The 20,600-nt window shown below is 37.9% G+C and overlaps 1 protein-coding gene across 2 annotated transcripts in view; it reads left to right on the top strand.

The window, feature by feature from the left end:
• Positions 1-20,483, top strand: part of GLCCI1 (glucocorticoid induced 1) — a 107,367-nt gene extending 86,884 nt beyond the window's left edge. For both annotated transcript variants that reach the window (XM_086695515.1, XM_086695509.1), the window contains exons 6-8: positions 1,722-1,932; positions 16,293-16,413; positions 17,562-20,483. In XM_086695515.1, the coding sequence (XP_086551641.1) occupies positions 1,722-1,932; positions 16,293-16,413; positions 17,562-17,904 (675 nt within the window). In that variant the 3' untranslated portion in view covers positions 17,905-20,483. The remainder of the gene's footprint in view (positions 1-1,721; positions 1,933-16,292; positions 16,414-17,561) is intronic.
• Positions 20,484-20,600: the final 117 nt, after the last annotated feature.

Raw genomic sequence — 20,600 nt, 5'->3', positions numbered from 1 at the left:
GTTCATTCTAACATTTAGTGTAGAATTGTAATTAAAATCTAAATTTATTTAAATGAAAGAAAAAATTTTAAAGTAACATTTTCTTAGCGTTTGACCAACGAAGTTAATATTCCTTTGGGAATATTTCTTTCTTTAATTGGAAAGTTTTACTTTCTTATTTGTTTACAAAATGAACTAATATTTACATAATTGAATATTCTCTTTATAGTAGGGTAGTCATTATCAGGATGCTATAGTTTTGGTTTAACAGCATTGTATAGATAAATGAAGTTTTTATTTCAGTAGTTAATGGTTTCAGCCTTGACTTAACTTGGTTGTTCGTTATAGAAAAATTGACACGTTTTGAATCTTGTCTAATTTTATCATACTCCATTATCCCTCTGACAGTGTTTCTAAAAACTCTGAAATGACAAAGCTCAGAGTAAAAGCAGTACATGGTAAAAATAAGTTGTAAATACACTAAGTGTGTATTTGTTCTTTTTCTTAGCATTGCAGTCTTGCCTCTATAATAACAAAATACTTTAAGTGATTAATGCATAGAATTTTACTTGTTGAGTTTACTTCATTAGCACACAGATTAGGAAAATGGAGTAAGATTTCCTTTACAGCAGAAGCAGAGTATGGGGTGCCTGGGTGGCTCAGTCCGTTAAGCGTCCGACTTGGGCTCGGGTCGTGATCTCACGGTTCGTGAGTTCGAGCCCCGCGTCGGGCTCTGTGCTGACAGCTCAGAGCCTGGAGCCTGCCTCAGATTCTGTGTCTCCCTTTCTCTCTGCCCCTCCCTCACTCATGCTCTCTCTCTCTCTCGCTCTTGCTCTCGCTCTCGAAAAAAAAAAAGAGTAGAGAGCCCACTGTGACAGAGGCTCCCATGCCATTTAATTAGTGTGACATCAGAAGCACTAAGTTATAGGTTCTTTATTTGTAAAGACTCTGGAATAATGAACTCTAAGGTCTTTTCAGGTCTAAAACGTGTGTTTTTGTGATTTTAGTTTCATTTCTATTTAGTTTCATTTCTATTTCATTTCTATTCTTGTTTTTGCCACTCAAAACAATGCATTGGAACCAAGCAAACTTATGAATAGTGCTAGTTAGAGGGATACCAAAACAGTAGAATTGTTTTGAGTTATGTTAACATCCTTTGTTTAATAGTAATAGAATAAATCACTTTATGAGAAATTTGGGGTAATTTGTAAAGGAAATGGAAAACAGTTCTGTTCCTGATCTCTAAAAAGTTGAAATTAAGAGTGGACCAATAGAAATATCTACCCCTGTGAATATGAGATTTTACTTTTCTTACTAGCAAGTCCGAGTAATTTCTTGCACAGTTTGATAACGTCATTTGACAAATGTTTGTTGGTTGTCTGCTATGTGCCAGACACAGTGGTGGGCACTAGGGATACCATGTTTAAACAAAGCCCCTACCCTTGAGGAGGATTCTGGGAAGTGCTAACCTACGAATACATACAGAGGGCTATGGAATTTGTAAAGCAATTTATCCTTAGTATTTGAGACCGAACTCCATCAGGATTTGAAATAAATTTTTCATTCGGTCAAGGCAATGTGCAGAAATCAACCTCAGATACAAGACTGGTATCTTACTCTCTGAAGAAGCAATTATGGTGAGCTAGCAGTGGAATATGAAAACAAGGACAGCGCCGTGTGCTTCTGCACGAATCAAGGGTGTGTGCTGTTGCTCACGCGTGTGACGGTGGTTTCTCTTCTAGCCTTTGGAGATCCCAGACGGCCGAAGGGCCCCGCTCCCCGCTCACTACCGGAGCAGCAGCACCCGCAGCATCGACACACAGACCCCCTCCGTGCAGGAGCGCAGCAGTAGCTGCAGCAGCCATTCTCCGTGTGTGTCTCCCTTCTGTCCCCCAGAATCCCAGGATGGGAGCCCTTGCTCCACAGAAGATTTACTCTATGATCGTGATAAAGGTGAGAATGAAATCACCCACTTAGAGGGTTTGTCGTAGGGCCTTGCTCATTCTACTTTCTTTGTCTTAGACCATTACATCACTTTTTGTTTTCTTTTGTGGGATGGGGGGATTGTAAAGGATTGGCTGATCTAGGTTTGTTCATTGGTTTCCCGTACCCCCTTCTCTGTGACTCGCACAAACATCTTCCATAAATGTGTCAGAGAAGCACAGCGCATGGTTCTGACAGTTAACGAAACCTGTAAGCTCTAAGATGGAGTGCGCACAGCTTTACATCATGTAACACGCAGGTCATTTCTTGGTGTTGTCCAGAGCTATGGATGGTTATGGTAGAGTTTATGTTTCTCGTGCCTATAGTTCGATTTTTGTAATCAGATTGACTCAGGAGGAAGTCATTCTAGATATTCTGTTGGAAGGATGGGAGTATTTTGAACCAAGTAGGTAAAGTTAAATAAGTACCTACAGGATATCAGGGGTTGTCGTGGTATATAGATGAATTACTAACGAACACTGGTAAGAGGGCAGAACCTCTGGGATTTCTTGTTACTTGTCAGGGCTCAGCTGTTTCCCCATGTCTCCTGTACTTGTGTCAGGCACTTGGCCACCACTGACTCTTGCCTTGTGGTTTCTGGCCCCCTCAGACCTAGACACAGAAGGCAACAAAGATTGCCCAGGCTCCACCTTCCTAGTTACTTTCAAAGAAACACTGAACTTATTTTATGACACATGTATTGCTTCTCACCGTACAGAAATACACCATAGGTGGCAAAATTTTTAAAACCTAAAAAGGCAAAGTTTACAGTATCCTATAGGATTTTTGTGGTCCTTGCCCTGATTTGATTGCTAGTCCCCTTAATTTGTTTTATTTTGAGGTATTCTTACATTTAAATGGCCAGATTTGAAGTGCTCAGCCCAGTGAATTTTTACATATGTATGTGCTCACGAAACTACTACCTAGATCAAGATACAGAACATTTTTTAGCATCCCAGAAGGCTCTCTCAGGCCCCCTTCCCCTCTCCATCTGGAGGTAACCACTGTTGTGACTTCCATCGCCATAATTTAGTTTTTCTGTGTTAACGTATTTTACAGAAATGGAATGGTACGTGTGTATTCATTCTCGTGTCTGGCTTCTTTCACTCATCATTATGCCTGACTCTCTGCTGAGATGTTAAGTAGAAGTTACTTTGGACTTTGTCTTCTGCTTTTATTTCTGTGGGTGGATCTCAGCCGTTCTCCACTTTCTTTTCACCCTTCCATTTTTGAAAAGCCTTGTGAACTCCCTTTCTCCATTAAAGGTGTATTGAAGACAGTACTTTAGGCATCTCTTTGCTTCAAGTGGGAAGTCTCCCATTTCGTAGTATGTGAGACTAGGAAACTTATTTCACTGAGGCATCCTACTGGAGCAAACACCTTTAGTCACATCCTCACAATATTTATGGATGTTTCACAGTACAACAAAGAAGAAAACACCTTGCTTTTGGTGGGAGGATTTGTTTTGAAGGTAACTGGAAATTTTAAAGAATAGTAATTTGTTTGAGGCTACCCAGGTGGTAAATGGATAAAAGGGTCGGTCCGATTGATTCCAAAACCTGTATTCTGTGTTCTTTCAGTAGAAAGGATAAGTGTGGTTCAGGTTGACTACTGTTGCTGTTTATTAGCACCTATAGTTGGGTTAAAATGAAAAGTAAAAACAGCAGTAATAATAAAGCTAGGAAATTAATTCTAGAGTTCTGTTTTCTTCTAAGTTTAATATTGTGGATAATTGAGAGACACTGGACCGAAAAGGAAATATATTAGGAAGATGATAAGTGAGTTCCATTTTGGTTAACTGTTTGTGAGATTGCCTTTTAGGGCCTCTAAATGACAGGATGCAATGAGGCAGATAAATATATGGTTTCTGCAGTTCAGAAGAGGTACTCACTTAGATCCTCAGTTTAAAATATACACTGTTTTTACATATAACATAGAACATATGTAAGTTTAAGGTACACAGTGTAATGATTTGATACATGTGTATGTTTGCAAAATGTTTACCACATAAGGTTAGTTAACGTATACTTGACCTCACATAACTACTTTTTTGTTGTTGTTGTTATGGTGAGAACATTAAAGTTTTACTCTCATAGCAACTTTGAAGTATACAGTACAGTATTATTAACTGTAATCACCATGCTGTACCTTAGATCCCCAGAACTTATTCATCTTATAACTGAAAGTTTGTCATCTTCGCATGTCTTCCTCCCCTAGCAACCAATGTCCTACTCTCTGTTTCTGTAAGTTTGATGTTTTTAAGATTCTACATATAAGTGAGATTGTACACTATTTTTCTCTGACTTATTTCACTTACCATAATGCCCTTAAGGTCCATTCATGCTGTTGCAAATGGTAAGGTTTCCTTTTTCATGGCTGAATAACATTTCCTGTGTGTATGTGTGTGTGTACGTGCATTTTCTTTATCCATTTATGGCCACTTAGGTTATTTTCATGTTTGGGCTATTACAAATAATGCTACAGTGAACATGGGAATGCAGGTGTCTCTTCAAGATACTATAATAGTCTGAATTCTGACCATTTCTTAGATAAGTTAGTCCTTTTTTCTAAGAGTTTTCCTTTTTTTTTTTTTTTGGTGTAATTTCTTCTATGTATTTTTATTCTAACACAAATGTTTTTTTGTTTTGTTTTTTGTGTTCCTCTTGGTGGCTTTGTTTGTTTGTTTGTTTGTTTTAATTTTTTTTTTTTTACCAACGTTTATTTATTTTTGGGACAGAGAGAGACAGAGCATGAACGGGGGAGGGGCAGAGAGAGAGGGAGACACAGAATCGGAAACAGGCTCCAGGCTCCGAGCCATCAGCCCAGAGCCCGATGCGGGGCTCGAACCCACGGACCGCGAGATCGTGACCTGGCTGAAGTCGGACGCTTAACCGACTGCGCCACCCAGGCGCCCCATTTGTTTGTTTGTTTTAAAGTAAAATGAGAACACTGGTCCGGATCATCTCTAAGGCCAACAATTTTTTTCCTAATAATTAAAAAAATATTTCTTAGTAAAACAGGGTAATAATACATACCTCTTATCATTATTTGGGTTATTAAGATATTATAGTAAAGTGCTTAGCACAACCATTGGTCCATAGTAAACAATAAATTGTGCTGGGTATGGCTAATAGTGACTTTAAAAAAAAAAAAAAAATCTCTGTAGAAATTATGGAATCATTTTAGACATTTTTTGTTTTCTACAAGACTATTTCAGCTTGGGAATTAAGATACTAGTTTATCAACATATTACCATAATTAGCTTTGAGCACTACTTTGTGATTAAGATCAAGCTGATGTTAGTGTTCCCTGAAAAAATTAGGTGACCTTCTATTATAATGCGAACTATCTAGTTCTCAAATCAACTCCCCTCTTTGTGAAGAAAAAATTAAAATAACATCTGTCTCTTTTATATATGCATGTATATACATATACACACACACGCATGTATTTCAGAATTGAGGATGGGGGTTTATGTATTCAACTGAGTTTATACTTCTAGTTTAAGAAACATTTATTGAACATGGATGTATGTCAGATGCTCCACTAGGGAGTAGAGAAATAGAGTTGAATAGGATGTGATAATCTGTTTTTAAGAAACTTATAGTGTAATATGGGATAATAGTAATGTAAACAAATAATACACTAGTATACAAGAACATTCAGAATACTGAAGATACAAAAGAGGGAGTTGTTAGTTTTACAGTTTCTGATGTCAGTTAAACTATAGAGTAGTCTCTGACTCATTACTTCTTTGTGTACAGTCCAAATTTTGTTTTTTAAGATACTGATTCCATCTTATAATATGCATTTTCTGCAATAAAGCATAAATTAGTCTTTGATTTCCAGTAAAGAAAAAAAAATGGAAGCTATAGATTTTGAATAGGTTTGTATTATTAACTATGAAAACAGAATTGGTACTGTAATTTTGTAGTCAACTAGAATATATTGGGAGTACCTACATATTCTGCACTTACTGTAGAGAATTTGTTCTGTGATAGAATAGTTAGTTCAGACATTGTTAGGCACCTGGAAAGGCATACTCAAGAAAGGAGAGGGAGAGCCATTGTGAATACATGGGCTCATGAGAGATGTTCTGGTGAGCTGATTATTTTTCTAAGACTCATCTGTGGCATACTTACCTTTTCCTGATTTTGCTAACATTGTTTCTTCCTATTCCTAACATATGTTCTTTTCTATGAGCCATGTATCATTTGAGACCTATAAAATAATTTTAGTGGATTATTAGTATATTGGGTTTTTCTTTGGCTATTTCGACTGCAGTGCCATGACAAAAACACTCTGACTATTGAGAAAGGTCCAGCCATTAAGAAACTATTTTCAGGTTTGAGGTGGGGTTTTTTGTTTGTTTGTTTTTTTCTTTTTTTTGCTAGGTTTTTCCAGTGACCTGAAGACTGAACGCAGCCTGGTCACATGTCTAAAGTTGTCAGGCTAATTAGCCTAATAACCGCCATGGTTCCTACTGTGTGGAGAATGTCTCATCTTGACATCCTCAGAACATACCCGAAGAGTTAGGCTAAGTTCTTTCACATTATCATGCCCAAAATGCAAGGGAGATAAATAGTGATTTATATAATACAGATGGCAGCATCAAAACACGCTGTTAGCAGCTCTGCCTGCATTCTTTGCTGTTAGCCAAACCGGTGCTGGGCAAGCCACAGAATTGAGACTTCAGTCTGCCACTTACAGTTGATCTTTGGCACAATTCGCGTAGGCAGTTGTTACAAAATTCTGCAATTTTGCAAGATATTGTGGAAACATTGATTATTCTAATCATAAAGTCAGCTGAACCATTCTCCTCGGGCCAAGTACGGAGAGTTCAATTCCAAGAGTCCACAAATTGGTTCCTTGGAACTTAAACTGTACTTTCCCACAAGAACAACGTATGTTATGTGGTTGGAGTTTCCCAGGGCCAATGCATAGAAGCCTATTTACCTCTTACTGTGATTAACTCATAAATATTAATAATCCTGAACTTTGGGGGTTAGGACTGAGCAGGCCTTAGTTGTAGGAGAGAAAAAAATAAAGTATTATCTTGTCTTTTCCGGGTTCAGAGCTGACACTAGTCAGACTTTTGAAAGAGACTCTTTTTGACATCATCTTATTCCTTCCTACACACATTTTAATTCTATTTGCGTTTATGTCTAGGGCTGTATTGCTTAACCTTCTTCAACCTTTGCCCTTAACATACTTAAATGCTCTATCTTCTAGAGAGCTTAATCAGCTGAGATTTTGTGGTACCTTTCTTTTCATGTTTTATATTGTAAAATAGGTTGGATATACGGCTTTTAGCGACTGCATCTTAAAATCACTGCTTCTGATCCTGAGTCTGTTTCTCTATCAAAAGATTATCTCCACATAGTTCTAGGGTCCCTTGTTACCCTAGAAGAACCTCTTTTGGTAAAATGACCAGGAGTATAGAGCTACAACACAAGAATTATTCCATAGGCTAACACTGACCTGTTCTAGAATCCTGTCCCTAATGTCATCTTCCCTGTTTCTCTTTTTCAAGGTAACATGTAGAATCTTATATATTCCCATTGACAGCACATAAGCATCTAGTAAATGCCTTTTTCCCCTCTTTAGGAAAATGTTCACAATCATACTGATGGCAGATGCTGTGCTAGCCCTCTGTGGATGAGTTACTATTTATAGTTGAAAACTAAGTAATAAGTATACATCTCCATTCTAGCAGTTACAACCCAGAGTCTAGAATAGAAGCAAACCAAAATTTATTAACAAACGTGCATATATGTTTCACTTAATCTCCTGTTATCTATTTACCAGAATACAAGCTCCAGCAGGAGCAGATAACTTTATTTTACTCATTGCTTTATCCTCAGCATAGAGTAGTGCCTATCATAGAGTAGTGCTTAGTGGAGACTTCTTCAGGTATTCCTTTAAGGCCTGTCTTTATGGTATGTCCATTTTTTAAGGATATATTTTCTAGCTGTGTTGAACATCAGTATCTTTTTTTTAGGCTGTTAAATTATATGTATGAGGCCTTTGAATGTTCGGGAAGAGTGTGATAATGTTCCCCTCCCCGATCACCACCAAAAAAAAAAAGACAGTACAGAGAACTAAACAACTAAGATTATGCTAATTTAGTGATAAGGCCTTTGGTGGGGAAGAAACCATAAAGTCCAAATTCCCTTTTGAAATTCAGGGAAAGGAAGTAACTGCTAAAATCCATATCATCTTCCATTCTGATCATGACTGGGCAGAAAATAGGGTATCAACTAGACCTGTTGATACCCCCAAAAGGGGATCTGTTCAATTTTTTCTCCCTGTTATCTTCTGTGTTCCTCTAGGTAAAATACCAACACATAGAGGCCATTGCTTACACTGGGTCTCTTGTGACACTAACAAAAGTCAGGCCCAATAAAGCTTTCAGATTTTAATTAGAATTCAGATTACCTGAGCTTTCAGACTTTAATTAGAAGCATGGGATGTTAGATTGGAAGGAACTTGATCATCATCTTGTCTCCTCCTCCTGTCTCCAGCAAGGACACTACAGTTGAGACAGATCAAAACCTAGCAAGACAGGGAGCCTAACGGTAATGAGCTCTGACTCTGGTGCAGCCTGGTTGACTCCCAGCTCTGCCACTTAGTAATTATGTGTCCTTGGGCAAGCTACTCAACCTCTCTTGTATCTCAATTTCTTAATCTGTTAATTACAGATAATGATGGTACCTGCCTCCTAGGATTGTTAATAGTGATTAAATGTGCTCAGGTGATTTTACCTTTGTCATCTCCTATAATGTTACCACAATCCTGTGAGTAGGGAGGAACATTATTATTTTAAGAAAGGGGAAGCTGAGGCTTAGAAAATAAAGTAACTTTCCTAAATTCTTTGTAGTCCAGATGACAACAAAGATCTTCTTTACAAACCTCATACTACTACTTGCTGCCTCTTTTGCAGGAGGAATAGCCTTATATGGGCAATCAGCTGTGAAAGGGCCTGGTGTGTGGAGAACAGTAAGAAACTGTGTGGCTAGAGCACAGAGGTGAATGGTGGCGAGCAGAAGCAGTGAGAGTAGAGAGGTAGAAAGGCCGGCATTTCCTAAGGGGCCTTGTAGGCCTTGCTCAGAGAAATGAAGGACCAGGTAAAGATCTTTGTCAGCTAAAGGACACGACCAGATTTATCTTTAAGGGCTACAGCACAGGTGGAAGTACAGAAGTGGAGAGAGAGCAGGAGGACCAGATAAGGTAATTTTTGGCAGTCTAGTCCCGTGGTCTCCAAATTTGATTTCTCACATGTCCTTTGCAGCAATTTTTGATCTATACCATTAATATAAGTTCATATATTTCTAAGTTATGTATGTACTTAATTTGATCCACAAACTAAATATGTATTAGTAAAGCATACTTTCTTATTTTTAAGGGTAAAAAGTGTGTGTAAATGTTCTAAAAATCTTGCATGTCAGCACATTGTTTTATGCCTCTCAGTTGGGAAACCACAGGGGCAGGGGAGACAGATTGAGGGGGTGCAGAGATGTTGGAGGAGAGGGACTAAAGAGGAGTCTGCAGCATCTGGTGGCTGATAGATGGACGAGGTCAGGGAGGATAAAGGCCAAGTTCTATCAGAGTTCTAATTTGGGAGATGGAGAAGGTAGATTATTACCATTAGTAATTAGGCAGTGAGTATCAAAGAAGGAACAAGCTTTAAGGTGGAAACAGTGATAAGTTTAAGATTCCATGTTGGTTAGTGCCTAAAGACACATTATAATACCATTTTTCCTTAGCAAGAATTGGGGGTAGAAAGTAAATACCAAGATTTCCCTAATACGTTAAGACAGCATTTGTAGCATTTTTCTTTGCCACCTTCTATTTTGCACATAGTTAAGTGCTCAGCAAATATTTAAGTGAGCATTTAAAATTACGGTGAAACTTTGGGGTGCCTGGGTGGCTCAGTTGGTTAAGCATCTGATTTCGGCTCAGGGCATGATCTCACAGTTCATGAGTTCGAGCCCCATGTCAGGCTCTGTGCTGACAGCCCGGAGCCTGGAGCCTGCTTCAGATTCTGCCCTCTCTCTCTCTCTCTCTCTCTCTGCCCTCCCCTATTCATGTGCTCACTTTCTCTCAAAGATAAGTAAACATTAAAATTTTTTTTTTTAATTACAGTGAAACTTTTATTAGAAGTGTTTATTTTTCCTCATTAGGATACTTCAGGAGTAGTTTAATATGAATAGTGTTGTTTTAAAATGTTTTTTGAAAACTGATGTCCCTGGAAATATTTCTATTTAAAAAGCTCAAGAATATAAAATCTAAGATGGGGAACACCTGGGTGGCTCAGTCAGTTAAGCATCCAACTCTTGATCTCAGCTCGGGTCTTGATTGCCGGGTCAGGAGTTTAAGCCCCGTGTTGGACTCTGAGCTGGGTGTGAAGTCTACTTTAAAAAAATGAACAAAAAAGATTGTATCAGAATGATTTTCCTGAGATCCTTAATTACATTACTTTTCAAGATATAAAATATTCTCTGTAAACTGAAATTTTTCTGTGTGAGCATTGTGATGTATATGTATAAGAGGCTGGATTTTAGTCTATAAACTGGTTTGAAGACTGTCTTCAGTAAAGTGATTTGCTTTCATTTTGAACTGCAAGGTCAGATAGTCAAATTCAGAGTGACTAGTTAGCATATCAATGACTCCAAGTCACATTAGGAGATAATAATAAAGTGTGCCATTCTGCATATCAAGATTATGTTTGTGGAAGAAGAATTGTACTTATTGTGAGTACACAAAAATAAAGGAACAGCTATGATTGTTTACTTAATTTTTAAATTGATATCAACTCAATGAATACTTAGGGAACGATGTGATTAGAACACTTGCCCACATATGACAAATATTTGATTAATGGACCAAACATTTGGAATGTAAGTTAAGCCCATTATTCAAAACACAATCTTAATTTGAAATAAAGTTCAAAAATATAAGTAGCGAAGGTTCTGATGGTCATTATTCCTCCTTACCCTTTGTTGAATGCCAGTCTGAGGAAGATCTTAGCTGTGGTTGATGACTTGTTTTATTAAAATTCTGTAACCTTCTCATAAAAGGTTGACTTTGAAGTTTTAGGGGAACCTTACAGACTGTTTGTAAAAGCCAAAATTTCTCCTTACTTGTCCCCAGTTTGGTCTTGGAGTTAACTGAACTCCTTTTCAATACAATCAGTAATCACAAACAACTGGTTCCAAATTGTTTGTTGCCAAGAAAGGCTATATAGTTTTATGTTTCTCCCAGTTTCATTAGGCCATCAAACCACACTACAGCTGATAATTTCATTTCCTGAAGCAAAAGAAGTAATTTTAATGCTAGAGTAGTAATTGTTTAGGTCCTATTTAGTCAATCATATTTCTAACCTAACTCATCATTGGCTTTTAATTACACTCCTCATATGTCATTGAGTATAGTTTTGGTTGAACTCTACCCTCACTTACCCAGCCTCTTACCTCCGCTGTGAAGACAGAATTACATTCTACTGGTTAGGTCTTTGTAGAGGAATCTGTAGAATCTGTGCTTTAGCCATTGATTTTAATTTCAGGATGATAGATTATATGCTAAAGGATGACTTTATGAACTGGCAGGGTTTATGCTAGGCAGTCTAAACTGGGGAATCTGGTACTCCAAATATCACCCTGCCTTGCTCCCAGACACAAAAATCTCCTCTTTTTAAGTACCTGAATAGAAGTAGAATGTGCAGATCTATTAAAAATTATTTTCTGTTCCCCTCTTCTGCCAAGAGAAAGTAGAATAGGCACTTAATTTCTGAATGGTTCACCTTCTTACATTTGCAAACAGGGAAGGGTATGTTCTTTCTGCTATTATGGTCATATTCAGACCATATGATTCAGGCACTGTCCTAATTCTTTTCGCACACATTTTTCATAGCTATCCTATCAGTAATTAGTCCCATTTTGCAGATCAAAAAAGGGATCAAATTTTTCCTAGGTCATGGTGTTAGGCCTGATAGAAGTCAGGCAGCCTGACTCCAGACCAGTGCTTTGACCTTTTCATGATTGGGTCTCAAATTTGGCTCTGCTGTAAAAATATTTGGGGGCTTTCCAAAAAAAAAAAAAAGAAAGAAAGAAAGAAAGAAAGCAACGAGGCAGCACGTGCTGGGGAAGAGCCCCAGACTAACTAAATCAGAATATCTTAGGGATGAGGTCTGGACAGTGGTATTTATTGATATTTTTGAAACATCTGATGAGTCTAATGTGAAACCAAAGTTAAGGACTACTTACTGTGCTATTACATTACTTGTTTTAGTACTAATTTCTCTTAATTTGATAGTGATCTGATAGTAAGAGATAAAGCACATCTAAAGACTTAAGACTAATAAGAACCATGGCAAAGATTTTACATACCTACCCACAGAATGTCTTAACTGTATAATATCATTTTTTATCCTGGAATTGTGGGCCATACTTAATATACCAGAAATAATGAGGGCCATATATAAGGAGAAATTCAGAAAACTCTTAAACAATAAAAGTACATGTAGTTTTTTTTTTTTAACATTTATTTATTTAACGTTAAATAAATTTAACATTTATAAACATTATAACATTAATAAAGAGGGAAACACAGAATCCGAAACAGGCTCCAGGCTGTGAGCTGTCAGCACACAGCCCGATGCGGGGCTCGAACTCACGGACCGCGAGATCATGACCTGAGCCGAAGTCGGATGCCTAACCGACCGAGCCACTCAGGTGCCCCAAAGTACATGTAGTTTTAAAAATATTGTTTTTGTACGTAAAAGCCAATTTTCTCTTTCTCCCCAAATATTAAAAATATTCGACAACCTACTTATATTTTCATGGTAAATAGGGTACACATGTATAAGTTTTCCCAAACCAGTAAAAGGTTTCCATACTACTAATTTCCAGAGTTGGGTGATTCTTTATAAAGATAGATGAGACTGTTAAAATACAGACAAATATGTAAATAATCATATTTTTACATTTAGTTTTATTAATTGACATTGGCTATAAGAATATAAAGTTACACTTAATGAGAACTACAGGTCTAGTTATTTCTTACTGAGGGATGACAGAATGTGAAAATTTATCATGCTTGTGAACAGAAGTGATTGAATTAAGATCACCATGAAACTCTCATCTTGAATCTCCTGAGCAAGTGTGTTTACCTCACATTTGTAATGTTCTGTTACTGAAATGTGTTTATTAAATTTGGCACAGAGTTCTAAACGAATCAGCTAGACCCCAAGTCTGGAATGGGTAGAATAGGTTGTTCATGTGGGTTGGTTTTAAATCATGCCATTTTGTGAAGCAAAAAAATACTTGTTAGAACCATTAAGAAAGTCACAGAATTTTCGAGTTAGGAGTGATAATTTCTTTAGTTATATAGAAACTCAGAAAGGCAGTTGTGTTTAAGGTTTTACAACTAGTGACAGAACTGAGACCTCAGACCACGGGTCTCCATTTCCTGTTCCTCTTTGCTGTCTACCAGATCATATACTCACCTGAGGGGGAAAAAAAACAAAACTCCAGATTGAACAAATCTGTTAATAGTTTCAATTTTTGGGAGTACCTGAGTGGTTCAGTCAGTTAAGCGTCCAACTTTAGCTCAGGTTCTGATCTCACAGCTTGTGAGTTTGAGCCCCACGTCAGGCTCTGTGCTGACAGCTTGAAGCCTGGAGCCTGCTTCGGATTCTGTGTCTCCCTCTCTCTCTGCCCCTCCCCCCAGCCCCTCCCCGCCCCCCACTCACTCTGTCTCTCTCTGTGTCTCAAAAATGCATAAACATTAAAAAAAAATTTTTTTTTCTAAATAGTTTTAATTCTCCTTTCAAGCTTTATTTTTCCAGACCACCAAAAATTCAAATAAATGTTATATGTATAGTTCAACAGCAACAACAAAAAAACCTCAACTTTTTAATTGAAAAGGCAAGGAGATATAATAGTACCAAATATGATCTATTCTAGGATAGCAATATATTTATTTATTTTTTGTTTAACATTAGCCACCCCTTCTCCCCTAAACTAGAACAAGAATGTTTAAGTGGGGCGCCTGGGTGGCTCAGTCAGTTAAGTGTCCCACTCTTGGTTTCGGCTCAGGTCATGAACTCACGCTTCGTAAGTTCAAGCTCTGTGTAAGGCTCTGTGCTGCCAGTGCAGAGCCTGCTTGGGATTCTCTCTCTCTCTGTCCCTCCCTCCCTCTCTCTCTCAAAATAAATAAATAAACTTTAAAAAAACTATTTTAAAAAAAGAATGTTTAAGTAGGTAAAGCTAAAACTATAAGCTTCTGAAATTTAAAAAAAAGTTAGGAATAAAACTATTTAATTTATTGTAAATTGTTAATAGGAAGATAATCAGTTTTATACATTGTCCAGCTCCTGTCTAGCTTTCAATTCTGGGAATGTCCCTTGAAGTCATTAATAAAGTCATGAGAGAAATCAAGCAGCAGACCTGGTGATGTAGTAAGCAGTAGAGCCCAAAAGACTGTAGCAGTGGCCGAGGTGACTTTTCTTACGTGCTGATGGGGTGAGTCCTTGACTGCTGACATGGCCACACTCCCGCTGACAGCAAGAAAAAGTCTTCTCACAACCATGAGAGCCCAGGGTTTCAGGCCATTTGTGCCCTCCTTGGAGAATACCATCACCAGCAAGAACCTCCACGGAGACATCACATACCATCTCCACAGGGCTGCTTGCTGCCTGGATAATAAAGCAGGGTCAGGCTGTGTTTTTGTATTACACCAAGCTCAAGGTCTCGTTCTCACCACTTTTTGATTGTAGACCAATCTTTCTGGTCTTGCCCAGCTCAAGTAGAGGGCAGCAAACTCAGACTCTAGCCAGGTTAATGAGGTTTTGCATTCACCTAAGAAAGAAAATTATATCCTTCCTCCTGCCTTCCATTTGTTTAAATACTATAAGATGAGTATCGACTCTGAGAAAATCTTTAAATCTGAATGACATGTGAAGAAACGGAACTTAATTCTAAGACCTAATTCCTTCCAACAGACAGTGTGTAATCTGCAGGAACATATGTAACAGTAGTGATGGAGAAGGGGTGGTTTTCTAAGGTTTCCCAATTGTGTGGCCTTTTTATTTTGTAGGGAATGATTTCCCAGCCTGAGATACAGCCATATGCAAATATAAGCACACATCTCCATTTCCAAGACTAACCTAGGTGCTCTTTGACTCACTTACCAAATACAACTAAGTGTGCCTCAAGAGTCTACTAAGCATGTATTATAGTTCATTAATGATGATGAAAACATCCCTGTTACTCAGATTCTGAATGTGGTGCTGTGTTCTGTAGCCTAATCCAAAGCAACTTATCAAAATTGTGACAACCTTAATTATGACACCAAAGCCATCTTTCAAAATATACATGAAAATAATACATCTCAATAGATCATGTGCTTCGTATTTTAGCAGTGAGAATGAATTGGTTTGCATTAAGTCAGAATTTGTTTAAATGGGACTATTGTATTTATACAGGTACGTTACTGACTTTACAACTTGGCATCTTACAAAGATAATGACACATTTTGGTGGATTTGATTTTCCAAAATCCTTTGCCAGGTAGGAAAGGGAGAAATTACATATAGGTTTTATGACTTTTCATGAATAGACCATTTCTTTTTTTGGTCAAAAATATGAAGAAAACATATTAGGTAGAGATGCTTTTAGATTCCTCATGCTTCTAATAGCAAAAATACAAACTGCTGGAAAAACTATTTTATGTAGACATTTTCAAGGCAAATTTCTGAGTAAATTCCATTTTTCATGATGGGCTGAGGGAAAATGATATTATGTGTTACAAACCTGTTTTTTTCCCCCTGTATACATCTGTTCATGGTGTAATGAAAGTAAAAGTAATATTTCTGCTAAGAAACTTTGTAATGAAGATTATTCCACATGCTAAAATTTTTAATTAAACCGGTTGGACAGTGAGAAAACCTAGAGAACCCTGTGTTATAACCTCTTATATTTCTTTTGCATGATTTATATATATCGCCCCATTCATCTACATTTTGAAATACATACTGCTGTAATTGTTTTCAAGATGATAGCGCTGCTTTATTCAAAATGCAGTTTCTGGATCGAAATATCCTCCTTTTATTTTCTGTGGTATGGCAGATAACTGTTGCATCGCATCTTTTATTTCTAAGAAATGTACTACACAAGGGTGTTAGTAATAGCTCTGCAAAAAAGGAAGCTCTGTGGTGGAAGCAGAGGGGCCATAGTGGATAAACTGTGCAAAAGGCTGCTTGTTTGGAAATCAAATTTAATTTAAAAGAGCTTTCAATCACTAGTTAATATAACTGCTTTAAATTTACAGACAGTGGGAGTAGCTCACCGTTACCCAAGTACGCTTCATCTCCCAAACCAAACAACAGCTACATGTTCAAACGGGAGCCCCCAGAGGGATGTGAGCGAGTGAAGGTCTTTGAGGAAATGGCGTAAGTAATGTCTTTTCTATCAGCTGGGATCTGCAAAGCTGTAAAGCTTTTTTTACTGAGACCAGTTGATTACAGATGAATCAACTACTCCATCCAGCTGATAACGTGTCTCAAAACCAAATTATAAGAAGAAAATTGAATAAGCAGAAGGAATCGTAGTGTAGCATTGGAGTCTGTATGCTGGAAATACATAAACTTAATACAGAAACTTGGAAATTCATCCTTACTACCTAAAATATCTATTTTTGATCACTAAGAATTTTCCTCTCAAAACCTCTGTTGATTTAGATGGCTAACAAGGAGTTTAGCGGCAAATATCCATGTGTGGCTGGCCTTACGATAGTGATGCCCCAAACCAGAAGGAAACTAACATGTCTCCCTATAGACGCTATCTAGCATGTGTATTCATTTAATGGAGACAGTTTTTTTTTTCTTTTTGAATTTTCAGTACGCATTAAATTAGAAATTAAAGAAGAGGTTCATGCTGTGAATACTTGGCAGAGTAGCTCAAAAAAAAAAAAAAAAAAGACTCTGTGGCTCTTAGACTCACTCATCCCTTTGTCCCAGTGCAAGTGCCTGGGGAAGGCTGCTGTACTCTTGCAACCTGGAAGGGGACAGAGACTGGTCTTGCAGGAGTTGATGGCTAAGTTCTGGGAGTAGGAGGGGAGGAAAGGCTTCAGGACCCTGCTCCGCTGGGCTGTGACCGGCTCTTTGAGAAATTTTCTGATCTGTTGGTAGATGTGTAGCAATGCAGAAAAAGGAGGAAATGCTTAAAACCAAATATAGGATTAGGTCATCCCTCTCCCATTGCACTTTTTCTTAACAGAAAAGGTCATTCTAACCTTGCATAATCTTCAGCTATAACGTAGGAGGTTTTTCCATCTTCCTAAATGATTGAAAGCAAACTAATGATCTTAGAAAAAATTTGCCCAGTCCTTTTGAAGATCCTTTGGTGTCGAAATTCACTCAGTGCTGTGCACATCCGTAGTCTGCCAGCTGACTTGTGCTATGGAAGATGTTTACCCCTCTGTGTACACTTAACTCATTCCCTGCCATTTGCATTGTAGCTGTTGTAGAGAACTCCAGCTAAGTGAGAAAGTTTGGAAGTTGTTAGTGATTATAAATGTCATTTTGTCTTATGGTTTTAGGTCTCGTCAGCCTATCTCAGCCCCTCTCTTTTCATGTCCTGACAAAAACAAGGTTAATTTCATCCCAACCGGATCAGCTTTCTGTCCTGTAAAACTTCTAGGCCCTCTCTTACCTGCCTCCGACCTGATGCTCAAGAACTCTCCTAACTCTGGCCAGAGCTCGGCTCTGGCCACTCTGACCGTCGAGCAGCTCTCCTCCCGGGTTTCCTTTACATCCCTTACTGACGACACCAGCTCCGTGGGCGCCACGGAGGCCTCCGTCCAACAGCCGTCCCAGCAGCAGCTCCTGCAGGAACTGCAGGGTGAGGAACACATCTCTGCTCAGAACTATGTGATCATCTAAAGTGAAGGGGGAGCTGGCCTCTACCCTACCTTCATGGATTAGGAACTAGACCTCAGACATCTTATCTGCATGGAGTGACAAACTTTTTGAACACCACCACCACCAACAGAATACTTATCAGCATCATAAAGTATCTCTTGACACTGATCTTGGCAGGGACGGAACTCCTATTCAGCAGTTTTTGTGGAAAGCAGTAATGCTTGCAAAATGTGTGTGTCATTCAGCATTTTAAGTGGAGACTATGCATTTCATAGTATGTTTGACAGAGTAGTAGTGTGTCCTGTGTTTTGTTCCAAATTCTTCAGTATAAATAAGCTCTATATCAAAAAGTTGCCTGTCTAAATAGAAAAATGTCTTGCTGTGTTTTGTCCTATGGAAAATACTGTACTTCAGGATTATGTTTACAATTGATCCAGGTGTTTGTTTCTAACTTCTGTAATACATACAATGCAAAAAAATAAATAAATAAATGGCCACAACAGTTGCACAGTGCCCACCCTATGGCCTAGCTTCAGGTACTTCAGTTGAAGTCTAAACTCAGGTAACTTGGAATGTATATCATATTGGGATATTAAATATTTCACAGCTAAAAAGCTAAAGAGGGAACATCACTCTTTTGCCTTTCCTTATTTTCTGCATTTCCCTTTCCTCATTACATTCCACATTCTTAGAATAAGAAGTGCATTCAACCCTAGGAGAACAATAATCCTGGACATGGGTGAACATGAGGAGAACCAGCAAATCTGTGGTGTCTGACATCACTTTTGTCATGCGGTTACAAGTAACACAACTGTTGAATCCACTGTTTCAACATGTGTAGATGTGGCTTTTTTTTTTTTTTTTTTTTTTAAACAAGTTCAGGTGTTGCTCAGTTAATGACTGTTCTAATGTTGCAAATAAAGCGTCTGATACCAGGCTGTATGTAAACATTCCAATTGTGTGTAATGGGATTTAAAAACAAGAAAGTCTAGGTTTGATTTCCAAACAAGTGAACTTTCCCAGGGGATGGTGGAGATTTCTTGTTTATGTTGCCCATCAGGGTCATGAAATGCCATTGTTTTAGCTAAAGGCATATTAGTGTTCAGTTTCACTTTTGGAAATGCTTTAATTTGCAGGTTGAAAAATGACACGCTTTTGGTTAATTGTTTTCCTCAAGCACTTGAGGTGTGCGAGTCACATTTGTGTGGAGAGAGAGCATGCGGGTCTCAGATGCTGTGCACGTTAGGAAGCAGGTTCTTTGGTGACTTACATGGCGGTCACTCACAGCTGCCTCATTGCGTCTCTCCTCACAATATCATGGATAGTTCTGGTAGTATTTTGGATGTGCAAAGTAAAGCCTATACCCAAGTAAGCAGTCTTGAACTCACAGACTTGACCCGAATTCTCAACAGTGTGAAGAGAGCCCTAGATACTCTTGAGTGGTCAGTGGAAGAGCCCAGCTCTCAGACTTTGTTTTCTGCGGTGCAAAGAGAGTATCCTAAAGCAGAGGGAGGTTTTTGTATTTTTATTCCATTCTTCAGTTCAGTAAAACACAGAGTTGTTTCATCTGTACCTACTACAGTATATGGCACAGTTTTCTTAACAGTTAGGGGAATAGGTGCCTACAGTTATAGGAACGTTTCAGTTCCTTTCAGTCATTCCTCGGGATTTCTTTGTTTTATTTCCTAAGGAGGGTGAAGAAAGAAGAAGTGATAAAGAAGAAAGCAACACCATTGATTTTTTTTTTTTTTTTTTAGAAATGGTATATATATATATATGTATATGTGTGTGTGTATGTATTTTGTGTATTATTTTTTCATGATTCCAATTATCTTCTTTCCACCAAAGTTTGCAGTAATATTCTCTCCTGAAGGTGCATTCTGGCTCCTTTAAATTAGTCAGTGTTATATTGTAGGAGACTGTCATGGAAAAGGACTCAGTTTACTTTTGCCATTTTCACAGGGGAACCTTTTAAAACAATCTCTTCAGCAGCAGACACCTTTAACCCTAATAATCTCAGGCCTTGATGAAAATACTATATTTTGTAGATTATGGTTAAAGGGAGAAAATTATTCTGTAAGATAAATATGAGCTCCATTAACTTCTGATATCTGGTTTAGCATTACATAATGTATTGATCTTATGCTCTGCTTTTGTCCAAATAAGATGCAATAGTATCAATATCAATTTCTGAAAGATGGACTGAATGCTTTTTTGGTGATGAAATCTGATGTACGATATTTATAGTGACATGTGCTTTTATTTTCTCATGAGAAACTAAATATTAATTGTGTTGTACATTTGTTCTTAGCATATATTAAAGTTCCGAACCAAATGTGTTAAAGCTTATGCTTTGCCATGTAAATTTCCCAGAAGTTGTTGAGCTCAAATGTATCCTACATCCAGCTGTAGAAATTTGTCAGAAATTGTTTAAATTTTGTACATAGTTGTACTGTTTAATTCTAGCCACTGCGCTGAACAGTATTCGAGTTACCATACAATATGGCTTTACACAAGGAAATGTGTGGCTTTTGTTTTGTATTTTTTCAGTATAGAAGTTCCTGTGTCTTATTTAAATAAAGTTATTAGTAAAACCAGAATAGTTCACCTATGTTTTTTGGAAAGATTTGTTCGTAAGCACCTTGCCCAACAGAGATACACTTAGGTCAGGGTGATGGCAGTATCTGGTGCTCACTGAATTCCTGACCTGTATCTCT

The sequence above is a fragment of the Puma concolor genome, chromosome A2, assembly GCF_028749965.1.
Source record: "Puma concolor isolate L17-30 chromosome A2, mPumCon1.1.hap2, whole genome shotgun sequence".
Classification (NCBI taxonomy): Eukaryota; Metazoa; Chordata; class Mammalia; order Carnivora; family Felidae; genus Puma; species Puma concolor.
The sequence above is the reverse complement of the archived record's forward strand: the minus strand, read 5'-3'. Positions and strand labels throughout refer to the sequence as shown.